General features: G+C 41.5%; 1 protein-coding gene across 3 annotated transcripts in view; it reads right to left on the reverse strand.

Moving 5' to 3' along the window:
* Window positions 1-12,371, reverse strand: part of LOC124279062 (testis-expressed protein 9-like) — a 70,609-nt gene that overhangs the window by 28,740 nt on the left and 29,498 nt on the right. For all 3 annotated transcript variants that reach the window (XM_046714861.1, XM_046714862.1, XM_046714863.1), the window contains 2 exons: window positions 8,172-8,220; window positions 2,073-2,146 (listed from right to left, as the gene is read on the reverse strand). In XM_046714861.1, coding sequence (XP_046570817.1) covers window positions 2,073-2,146; window positions 8,172-8,220 — 123 coding nt within the window. The remainder of the gene's footprint in view (window positions 1-2,072; window positions 2,147-8,171; window positions 8,221-12,371) is intronic.

The following is a 12,371-nucleotide window of genomic DNA, read 5'->3' on the forward strand; positions in this document are numbered from 1 at the left end:
GGTAACGTGCATCTTAACACAAGGGGGCAGACACATCAATAGAACAGCATGAATTAGCCCTGAACGAGGATTGTTAATTTAGGTCTCCGACGCCGTCTTTTCTCTGTTTGTCTTCTGCCTAAGATTTACTGTCAGTAAATATCAACTTTGGCATGTTAGAAAAGAAATACAGTTCGCTCTACACTTTTGCCCTGAACTATTATAGTTAAAGTACATGAACGCTTACGTCTGAGTGCTTTAACGCTATAATAGTCAGGTCATGTAGGTAATACATGGTGTTACATTTAATTTCTGCTTTAGTTACAACTGACAATAAACATTAAAGACAAGTTATGGGGGTACAGGTTATTTTCTGCTCATAGATACCGAAGAATCAACAGTGTCTAAGAAGAGCATAGCTGAGGCCAATTTCAAGAGTAGGCAGCTTTAGGAACTTGTTGTGAAGTAATATTGGTTTTATCTCCAGACCTATAGGAGTCTTGGGATCCTTTCCAATATCTAAAACAGGTAGAACCTCACTGAAATATGTTTCAGTGTTTCTTTTTGTCTCTGTGAGGGACATCCTACAGCATGTTATACCATTATGACAGGAGTGAGTGAGTTTAGTTTCATGCCGCACTCAGCAATATTCCAGCTATATGGCGGCGGTCTGTAAATAATCTAGGCTGGACCATATTATGACAGGAAAAGTAGACACGGAGTGATGTCTTGTAACTTTGCAATCTATTAGTGGATATATGGATGCTGCAACAGTTGACAAGGAAAGTCTCTATGGTAGTTATGACATTGTCTTAATAAGCAAGTTCCAGTTGTAACCACATTGAGTGACAGGCCGACATACTACTGGACAGTGTTCGCAATACTTTAGCCTGCTGGCTTTGAAATCTACAGGCCCTGAATAAAATCTGCAGGCCCATTTTGTTAAAGTCAAACCAATAAAACCAAAATAGACTACACTAGTTGTATTGTACACAGTTTCACTCTGTTTCTAAAAAGCCATTTAGCGAAACCTATGGCGGAAAGTCAACTTTTTATTTGTTAAAGACTGGTGTTGACATTCCTACGCATAAAGGACTGAAATACCAGGAAGTGAAACTGAATGTTATCGTAACATGATGGATCATTGATGATTCCCCAACAATAATAATGAAAACAATTATGGGATAGATTCCAGTTGAAACAAAAATTTGACAGATAATTTACTGAAGGCCACAAGGGCCTGCAAATATTTGAAACTGCCGGCCCGATACAATAACAACCAGAGCTGGGCCTCCGGGCTGGTGAATATTTCGAACACTGCTACTGGAATAAAGCATCTGTGCATTTTTTGATGTTGTGCAGTTTTTAATGCAAAAAGATAATAACATAATTTCTGTTGTTTTTCTTAATCATTGTTTAACTGTTGGCAGAATAATCTATTAGATTTGACACTATGCATCATGACATGCCCATGGAGAGATATTGTGTCAAAAGTCAGTTCACAAATTCAGCAACGTGTGTGTCCACCAATGGTGTTGATGCAGGCTTGACAACAACAATGCATAGATAATCACTGATGAAAGCTTTTGGGGGAATGTTGTTGTTTATCATCCAAACATTGACTTGCCTTGTCACCTCTAAGATTCAACGAATACGAACACGAAAACAGTTAAACAGTTTTTGACAATTTCAGCAAAATACCATGATCTGGGACAGGCAGTTATTGTATATGATGAAAGGGGTGAAGACATGGTTGAAATAACCATCTTTATTATCCATATGGGGAAACATAACCAGTGTCAAATGTATCATATGTGCACATATCATTTTTGCCTAGCAACCATTGTTTCTGTATTTTGTCGTCTGTGACGTCATTAAATAATTGAACATGACATCAGTTAACAGGGCCGTCACACTTGCTGACTGTGTTTTACTGCACAAATGTACATGAATAAAAGGGATAATAAACAAATTATTACACTCAAGCAAGTGTGTCATACGACTTATACAAAACTCGTGCAAAATTTCACACTCGTTTCCTATAAGTTGTATGACACACTTGCTCGTGTAATAATGTCTGTGAGTCAACATACCTGGCAGAAGACTTGTTCTGTGATGCCGGCCGACTGTCTTTAATGCTCAACTTGGAATTTGGACGACTTGAAGGCTGTATCATTGATATAACATTGTTAAACAAGTGAGAAAGAAGTATCTAATTATCTAATTAAACAACAACAAAAACAAGTCCTACAACTGCTAATGAGTCATGGAGATATATATTACCTCATTATCACATAGGTCTGCAGTCACACAATGAAAACTCACACAAAGTTAATCTTACACACTACTTTATCACAAACAAGCAGCATCCCATTGATTGCAAAAACAAAATACAATCTAATAATGGAAAACAACTTTCAAAATCTGAAGGAATTAAATTTATGAAGATGTCCATTAATAACCATAAATAACTAAGTACTATATAGTTGTAACAATATGCCCAGCATATCGATCAGTACCCCTTACCCTGACATGACATGTACTTTAGTCTGACATGACATGTACTCAAATCTGACATGACATCTACATAAGTCTGACATGACATGTACTCAAGTCTGATATGACATCTACATAAGTCTGACATGACATCTACTGAAGTCTGACATGACATCTACATAAGTCTGACATGACATCTACATAAGTCTGACATGACATGTACATATGTCTGACATGACATGTACTCAAGTCTGACATGACATCTACATAAGTCTGACATGACATGTAAGTCTGACATGACATCTACATAAGTCTGACATGACATCTACATCAGTCTGACATGGCATGTACATAAGTCTGATATGGCATGCACATAAGTCTGACATGACATCTACTCAAATCTCACATGATATCTACATAAGTCTGACATGACATCTACTCAAGTCTGACATGACATGTACTTTAGTCTGACATGACATCTACATAAGTCTGACTTGACATCTACATCAGTCAGACATGACATCTACATAAGTCTAACATGAAATGTACTCAAGTCTCATGACATTTACATAAGTCTGACATGACATCTACTCAAGTCTGACATGACATCTACACAAGTCTGACATGACATCTACATCAGTCTGACATGACATCTTCAAAAGTCTAACATGACATCTACATCAGTCTGACATGACATCTACACAAGTCTGACATGACATCTACATCAGACTGACATTCTGACATGATATCTTCATAAGTCTGACCTGGTATCTACATAAGTCTGACATAGGTCCCTCTATATGTGGTGATATACGGTAGTGTGTTATTATAACTTATAGGAGACAAGTGTAGATATCATGTCAGACTGGTTAGCACCTGCCTTCCTCTGTGTATCTTTATACGTGGTGATATACGGTAGTGTGTTATAGGAGACAGGTGGAGATATCATGTCAGACAAGGTTAGCACCTACCTTCCTCTGTGTATCTTTATACGTGGTGATATACGGTAGTGTGTTATAGGAGACAGGTGGAGATACCATGTCAGACAAGGTTAGCACCTGCCTTCCTCTCTGTGTATCTTTATCTCACGTGGTGATATCACGGTAGTGTGTTATAGGAGACAGGTGGAGATATCATGTCAGACAAGGTTAGCACCTACCTTTCTCTGTGTATCTTTATACATTGGTGATATCTGCGCTCACGGTAGTGTGTTATAGGAGACAGGTGGAGATATCGTGTCAGGCAAGGTTAGCACCTACCTTCCTCTGTGTATCTTTATCGTGGTGATATCACGGTAGTGTGTTATAGGAGACAGGTGGAGATATAAATTCTGCACCAGTGCAGGTGAAAATTGCCTCTTGTGCAGCCTATATCTCTTACCGGACTGCACCAGGTACAGCTTGAAAAATCGTATTACATTCAAGAATAATTTAAAAATAGATTACTAAAACGCTTTGAAACGTTAGCGATACGTAAAACAGTGGTTTACTTCCGCATTGACAAAAATAGACTTGACCTAAATACGGGCTTCATTTGCATATTCATCATGACAATGAACCAATCACAAACGCAAACGCTCGAAGTTTTTCCTACGCCATTGTTGCTAACAGCCAATGAAAAGATTCAAAGGTCGTAACTTCATTGTCCTCGGATATTTCGCGAGGACTCGCTTTGCACTCGCTTTTAACTTCGAAAAAACGCTATCGCTTAGTAACGAAGTCTTCCGCGCCTCATGTCAGCTGTCACACGTGTGTTCAACAGCTTAAAATGTCTGGACCGGGCGGGCAATCAAAAATCTTCAATTTCTTCGCTAAAAAGACACTTTCAGACAGAAAAGAAAGTGATGTTGATCAAGCAAGTGATAGAAGTGCTAAAACCTGCTTCAGGTGGACTTGATGACATAGAAGTGAAACCAAAACCAAGCACAAGTAGCTTAGATTGCCGAGAAACGTACGAAGTTCAAAAAACTTGACACAGAACCAAAGGTAAAGAAATCTAAAACTTATTCGCTTCAAAATGAATGGAAAACAGGGCGGACTGGTTAAAACATGATGACAATGAGAATGTAATGTTCTGCTCAGTGTGTCGGAAATTCGACAAAAGTGGGAAATCGAATGCGTTTCGTGCAGGAACAAAATCTTATAGATTACAAGAAATAAAAATTCACTTTAAAAGAGTGAAATTCACAAACGATCTGAATGCAGTGAACTTGCTGAACTTTGTGCTAAAACCTCATCTACTAGAGCGAAGTTGCCACTTGAACAATCAATTTCGAAAATGCATGAACATCAAACTGATATGTTGAAGGTTTTATTCACAACTGCATATTGGTTAGCATTAAATGAAAAACATACAGTGACTTTCCAAAGGTATTGGAATTGTTGTCAATTGCAGGAGTTGACAGTGTGGGCATGAACTATGCATCAGATAAACAGGCCAGGAGTTCATCAAGTTTATTAATGAATGGACAATGAGTGAAATTGTTTCTGAACTGAAAAGCAGAGTTTTTCGGTGTTGTGCGATGGCAGTACAGACTGTAGTACAACTGAGCAGGAAATAATGTTCATCAGATATGTTCATGATGGTTTGTCAAGTCAGTATTTGTGTGTTTGTCTAAAGTTACAAAGGCTGATGCCAGTCATATCAAAGATGCAATTGTGGAAATGATGCATGACAAGTTGGAGTTTGACTGTGATGAATGGAGATACAGCTTAGTGGGTGTGTGCTTTGATGGTGCTTCGACAATGATGGGTTGCAAAAGTGGAGTCGCAACACGATATTAAAACTTTTGTACCACATCTAGTTGCAATACACTGTTGCTCTCTATAGATTAGAACTTTCAGTAAAGGATTCAGCAAAGTCAATCTCCTACATGTCAGTGATAGATGAAGTTCTGTACAATGTGCACAGTTTCTACAAATATTCAGCCAATAGATGGAGGGGCTGAAGGCTGCCGCGGAGGCTTTGAACTGTAGTCTGTTGCGCCCAGTTCGTGGTTTCTGGTTGTCGATGGGTGCCACATCATGCAAGGGCTATCAAAGCTGTTCACCAATCGTGATGATGCAATCGTGACACACTTGGAAAATGAGGCAAGGGTTGGCAATGCTCACAATCAGGAAAAAGCAAGAGCCATTTTGAAAGTGATACAGTCTATCAAATTCATTATGTTTTGAACTTTTACTTGGTATTCCTAAACATGCTCTCAAAACTAAGTAAAGTCTTTCAGTCAGACAAGTCAGGCCTACACACCGTCCATGAAGCCATTGAAACAACATGTGCGGAAATGGAGAAGATGTCTGGGGATCACCTGAAAGATACCATGATGCAGGGTATTCATGTGACAGAGGTACCCAGTGATACCAAGAAGCTGTACCAATTCAATGGGCACTCCCTCAGCATACCTGAAAGGGCACCAAGCCGATCGAAGATTAAGGAAAACCTGAAACAGAAATTGCTAACGCTGTTTCTGATGGTGAGAAAGTTGTGGCAAATATGCAAGAAAACCTTGCCAAGCCGCTTTGACATTAAAGATGCTGTTCAGCAGGATCATCTGTACTGAATCCAGATGAATGGCCAAGGACCCAGATGTTCTCAGGACATATGGTGACAGTGAAGTAACAGAAATATTCACACATTTTCAAGCCCCCCTGACAAGAAAGGGATATTCTTTGGAAAATGTTCTTCTACAGTGGACTGGTGCTAAAAAGAAAATTCTGAAGATGAAAAGTGTTGAGGCAACATTATCGTTCCTTGCTGTATGGCAAAAGATGGCCCAGTTGCCAGAATATGGTGATCTTATGGCACTTGTGAGGATCATCATTACCCTCCCAGTCAATAGTGCCATCTGTGAGAGGGGATTCTCACTTATGAAGCGTGTTAAAACAGACTGGAGATCTAAACTAACGTCAGACAGTCTGACAGACTTGATGTCACTCAAGCTAAATGGTCCAGCTCTGAAAGACTTTAATGCTGATGGACCAGTAAGTCTTTGGTTAAGTAAAAGTAAAAGGTTCCCAAGACAGCCGTATGGGAAGAGAAAACCCCTACCTACTGACAGTGACTCTGCAGCATGGTCAAGGATGATAGTGATGATGACTTGATGACTGAGTGAGTAAATCTACTAATGCTAGTATGTAGCAATAATGTGACTTACCATACTAAGAGTTTCAAGACTAACACGATACCATGATGCACTTAATAGACTATGATATTAGTGCATCAAAACATTTTCTCCTTTTCATGCTAAGTTGTTCAGCTTTCTTCACATGAATAAAACAAAACAAGTGTATTTAATAGTTATTTTTAATTATACAAACTCATAAAATGGAACACATTAACGGACCACTGAGGGTGCAGTCTGAGTCTCTTTGGTGCAGTCTGGTATAAACACTCAACTGCACTTGGTGCAGGTACTGAAAAAGGAGACAGGTGGAGATATCATGTCAGACTAGGTTAGCACCTACCTTCCTCTGTGTATCTTTATATGGTGATAATGGTAGTGTGTTATAGGAGACAGGTGGAGATATCATGTCAGACAAGGTAGCACCTAGTGTGTTATAGGAGACAGGTGGAGATATCATGTCAGACAAGGTTAGCACCTACCTTCCTCTGTGTATCTTTATACCTGGTGATATCACGGTAGTGTGTTATAGGAGACAGGTGGAGATATCATGTCAGACTAGGTTAGCACCTACCTTCCTCTGTGTATCTTTATAGTGGTGATATACGGTAGTGTGTTATAGGAGACAGGTGGAGATATCATGTCAGGCAAGGTTAGCACCTACCTTCCTCTGTGTATCTTTATACGTGGTGACATACGGTAGTGTGTTATAGGAGACAGGTGGAGATATCATGTCAGACTAGGTTAGCACCTACCTTCCTCTGTGTATCTTTATCATTGGTGATATCACGGTAGTGTGTTATAGGAGACAGGTGGAGATATCATGTCAGACTAGGTTAGCACCTACCTTCCTCTGTGTATCTTTATACCTGGTGATATACGGTAGTGTGTTATAGGAGACAGGTGGAGATATCATGTCAGACTAGGTTAGCACCTACCTTCCTCTGTGTATCTTCATGCGTATTGGTGATATACGGTAGTGTGTTATAGGAGACAGGTGGAGATATCATGTCAGACAAGGTTAGCACCTACCTTCCTCTGTGTATCTTTATACGTGGTGATACGGTAGTGTGTTATAGGAGACAGGTGGAGATATCATGTCAGACTAGGTTAGCACCTACCTTCCTCTGTGTATCTTTATACCTGGTGATATACGGTAGTGTGTTATAGGAGACAGGTGGAGATATCATGTCAGACTAGGTTAGCACCTACCTTCCTCTGTGTATCTTTATACGTGGTGATATACGGTAGTGTGTTATAGGAGACAGGTGGAGATATCATGTCAGACTAGGTTAGCACCTACCTTCCTCTGTGTATCTTTATACCTGGTGATATACGGTAGTGTGTTATAGGAGACAGGTGGAGATATCATGTCAGACTAGGTTAGCACCTACCTTCCTCTGTGTATCTTTATACCTGGTGATATACGGTAGTGTGTTATAGGAGACAGGTGGAGATATCATGTCAGACTAGGTTAGCACCTACCTTCCTTTGTGTATCTTCATACGTGGTGATATACGGTAGTGTGTTATAGGAGACAGGTGGAGATATCATGTCAGACTAGGTTAGCACCTACCTTCCTCTGTGTATCTTCATTTGGACCGGTGAGGTCTTCGTCAAATTCCCTGTAGAGAAGAAAAACATATTATGTATCAATGAAGAAGTTACAATAAGAAAGGATATATAAAACTTACATTCTCTTGCAGATGGATCTAGTTTCTGTTTAACCTCACTCGTGTCTGTTATCATTTATTTAAACTGGTCAAATCATACGTAAAACACAGGACAGTCCCTCAGTTCTGAACAGAAGCTAGACTTTATTCTAACACTAGACATTAACAACTTTAAACAATAACATGTTACATCAAATTGAAAATGTAATTTTTTAAGTAAAATTGATATTTTATACTTATCCTGATTCATGATCTTTTGCTTATCTCCTTCTTCTATGCGAATGTTAGTGGAACACTTGAATCCCTTGTAGTTCCCTAAAGCGGACGTAAAAGTTCACTCACCCACGAGTTACCTCCCTTTCCCCGCGTAAACAGTCATGTGACCAGCCTTACTTGCCACTCTCTCCTGAATTTAGCCCATGCACTTGGATCTACTGTGAAATCCGAAGTGTTTCCAGTGGGGAGGTTGGGAGGGTTTGACCTCATGAGTCAGGATAAGTATAAAGTATCAATTTTACTTAAAAAATTACATATTTTTCCTTATCCTGACTCATGATCTTTTGCTTATAGAATCCGACAGATTGGTGGTGGGTCAAGCCACGTCGTGGATTCATCAGCTGTCCTTAGATACGTCCTGTATCCCCCCCATAGGAACTGCGTAACAGAATTTCCTAGATCCTGTTCTTCCAACTTCCGTTATAACTCTGGGGGGACCACAATCTTGTCTTACTTCTCTCTCAGACAAGTGAATCATGTGGATTAAGATATACTAGTATCTTCTTCTACTAGTTATCTATAACAAACCATAGATTATGATAAGATCGTTATAATAAATGAGTTGCGACCCCTTAACGCACAGGTAAGATCGTTACCCCTACAGAGTCTTAATCACTCATGCTAGCCTAGTCTAGACTGTCCGCATGGACTTTCAAACTAAAACTTTTCCGTAGTAAAAGTTATCAACAAGTGAACGTGATAAAGGGTGAGAATTCCAACTCAGCACCTTTGTGGAACCATTAGTTGTTGTGCTACAACAAGAGGCCCAAACTGGTGAATGTCGGAGACGTCTTCGGTGGCTATTTCTCTGAGGTAGTGGTTGGCAAACACCGTATCCGACTTCCAAAAGCAGCCCTCCATAATTGACGATATTGAGCAATTTCCATGCAGAGCGAGTGTAGATGCCAGTGCTCTGACTTCATGTGGGTTGGAAGCTCTTGGGGGTTCTAATCCTGCTGCTTTATAGGCTCTTAGTATAACGGCTCTCATCCAAAACGATATTGTCATTCTTGAGACCTCCACCGATGTCTCCATCGACAAGGGGATGAAAAGGCACTTGAATTTTCTTTTAGTCTCTTGAAGATATATTTTCAAAGCTCTGACAGGACACAAGGATAAGTCCTTTGTGTCCTCTGGAACGAGGAACGTAGATAGAGCTGGTACATGGAACTGTCTATCTGGTTGACCAGGTAGTTGATTCTTTGCAATAAATTCCCATCTAAGCCCAAGATGTACTGCAGCGCGGTGCCCCATGTCGAATCTAGTTCGTCCAAAATCAAGCGCATGTATCTCTGACATTTGAGCTGCCGTGGCTAGCGCAAGAAGGAACAGAGTTTTCTGTGTAAGTAGCTGGAAGGTAGTATGTTCTAGAGGTTCGTAGGCATCACTCATGAGAGTCGTAGAATTACGTTCAGATCCCAAGCTAGTGCTCTGAATTTCTTTTGCTGGTTTTCCAGTTTAAAAGAGCTTAGCAGAGCAAGTAATTCAGGTACTTTCGTCAATTTGATGCCTGTCTTCATAGTGACGACTGTACTAATCGTTGCCAGATATGTAGATAATGTTGAAATTTTCAGATGGCTTGTATATGTAAGGTGACACAGATATTCCACCACTTGAGGATGAGAAGCTTTCATAGCTGTGAAGCCTTTCCGCCTTGCTTATTATTCAAATTCTGCCATTTGTCGTCGTACAAATTGCAAGTTGATCTGTGTAACGCTAAGGTTACTGCTTTGGCTGCTCTGGCAGAGTATCCTCTTTTCTTTAGACAAGTTTTGATACGGTCCACATGTGTAACTGGAACATTAGTGGGTTCCCGTGGACTTGCTTGGTCTGCAGATGTATGAGTAGGTTCGGCCATTCTGGTAGTTTGAAGGTTGGACTTCCCAGTTCTTGTACTAGATCTTGAAACCAGACTCTCGCTGGCCAATAGGGCGCGACCAAAGTCAGTTGTAGAGTCAGGGTCTGTTTGATCTTCAATAGTACTTTCGGTAGTAAGATCGGAGGCGTAAACGAGTATGCGTTTAGTCCTTCCCATGATATGCTCAGTGCATCTGTTGCCCAGGCTTGAGGATCTGGAACTGATGAGACAAACGTCTGTAGTTGTTTGCTGAACCTCGTGGCGAACAGGTCTATGCATGGGGATCCTATTTCCCTTATGATGAGCCAAAATGCGTCTGGGTGGAGCATCCATTCCGTGGGTGACGGATGAAGTGGACGAGAAAGAGCTTCTGCTAGTATGTTCTTGGCTCCTGGTATGTGACACACCTTTAGCCAGATGTTTGCTTCCTCCATGATGTTAAACTGGAATGTGAGCTGAAGTAGGCTTGGTGATCTCAGTGATCCTGCCAATTTATGGAGAATGCCACTGTTGAGATGCCCATGTGGACAATCAGCATTCTGTTGATCAGTGAGCTCGACCAATGTTCTAAGGCGTTGATCATGGCTTTCATTTCCATCAGATTGATGTGAAGATACTGTTCTAGTTTCGACCACTTCCCTGATGCTACTTGGTTGTTGAGATGTGCACCCCATCCTTGTAGTGATGCATCTACGTAAAGGTGTGTGTCGAAGACCGGCTCTTGTAAATAGGTCCCTCCGCTGACATTCGACCTGTGGGTCCACCATAGCAAGTACGTCTTGAGATTGTCTGGTAGCGAGATCAGGTCGACGCTGTCCAGATGTTTTGCCAGGAATCATTGCAACGGGCGTAGTTGTAATCTTCAAGTCCTGCGCTGAGGTTAGTAGCTTGAGTAGACACTGCCATGTTCGTAGTGGTAATGAAGAGATGACTGCTTCTGGAATCATGGCTTGTATCTTGACCCAACGATCTTCTGGGACCACAATTCGATTCTGTGTTGTGATAATTTCTTTATCACCTGTTGATCTGAGGGTTCGCGAGCCCTGTAGATGTCTGCGTTGCCTCCTCCCTTCGTGAACCGTGCCTTCTCGAAACTGCCTTTCACGAACCCTGCCTTTTCGAACCTTCCTTTCACGAACGTTCGCCCGAACGTCTGCGTGCGCTGCGGGATCTAGATGAGGATCGACTGGATCTCAGAGAGGACCTTCTTGATGTTCTCGAACGCTGAGGGTTTGCAGACGCATCTGGGAGGTTCGTGGAACCTTCATCTTCCATGATGATAGAGTCTTCTGAGTGTGAAGAACCTCATCTGCAGGAGTAAACCTCTAGGGCATAGCTGCTTCAGGTTCGCGCAGGTCGGAGGGTTTGCGAATGTTGACTGCCATCGTAGGGTTCTGCCGAACTGCTGCTTCTTCAGAGACACCAACGCTCCATCAAGGCCATCATGTGCGTTGTAAACTGCCTCATAAAGTCGCCCGGGTCGAGGTTCTGCGTTGTAGGCTGGAACTGCTGCGTCTTGGACGAAGCTTTCGCAAACGCTCAGGTGTTGTCTACGTCTACTTCGCTGATGACTAATGTCTGTGTTGATGGAGGCTGGTCATCGGACAGCTGAGCAGCTGTTGTAGTTGCAGGAGACGATCTTGTTGTCGTGGAGGTTGACTGCGTCGCTCTTCTATCCGATTTGGGAGGTACTTCAGGTAGAAGTATCAGCTGGTCGGTCAGCAAAAAACGTCTGCTTCGGCAGGAGGCACAAATTCTTCATTAAACAATCTCTGATGAGATATTTTACCGGAACGAGACGACTTCACTGAAGGCCTGGATGCAGATGACTTCTGCGTCGACGTCGATGAAGACATCTTCTTCTTAGACTGCGATGGCGACGTCTCAGACGAGTTAGACCTCTTCTTAGCAGCGTTTAAATCCCGAACAACAGCAGACGACTGCCCCTGCAACGTACTCAGCAAATCGC

Source organism: Haliotis rubra, unplaced genomic scaffold (assembly GCF_003918875.1).
Source record: "Haliotis rubra isolate DU_JTF1 unplaced genomic scaffold, ASM391887v1 Scf246, whole genome shotgun sequence".
Classification (NCBI taxonomy): Eukaryota; Metazoa; Mollusca; class Gastropoda; order Lepetellida; family Haliotidae; genus Haliotis; species Haliotis rubra.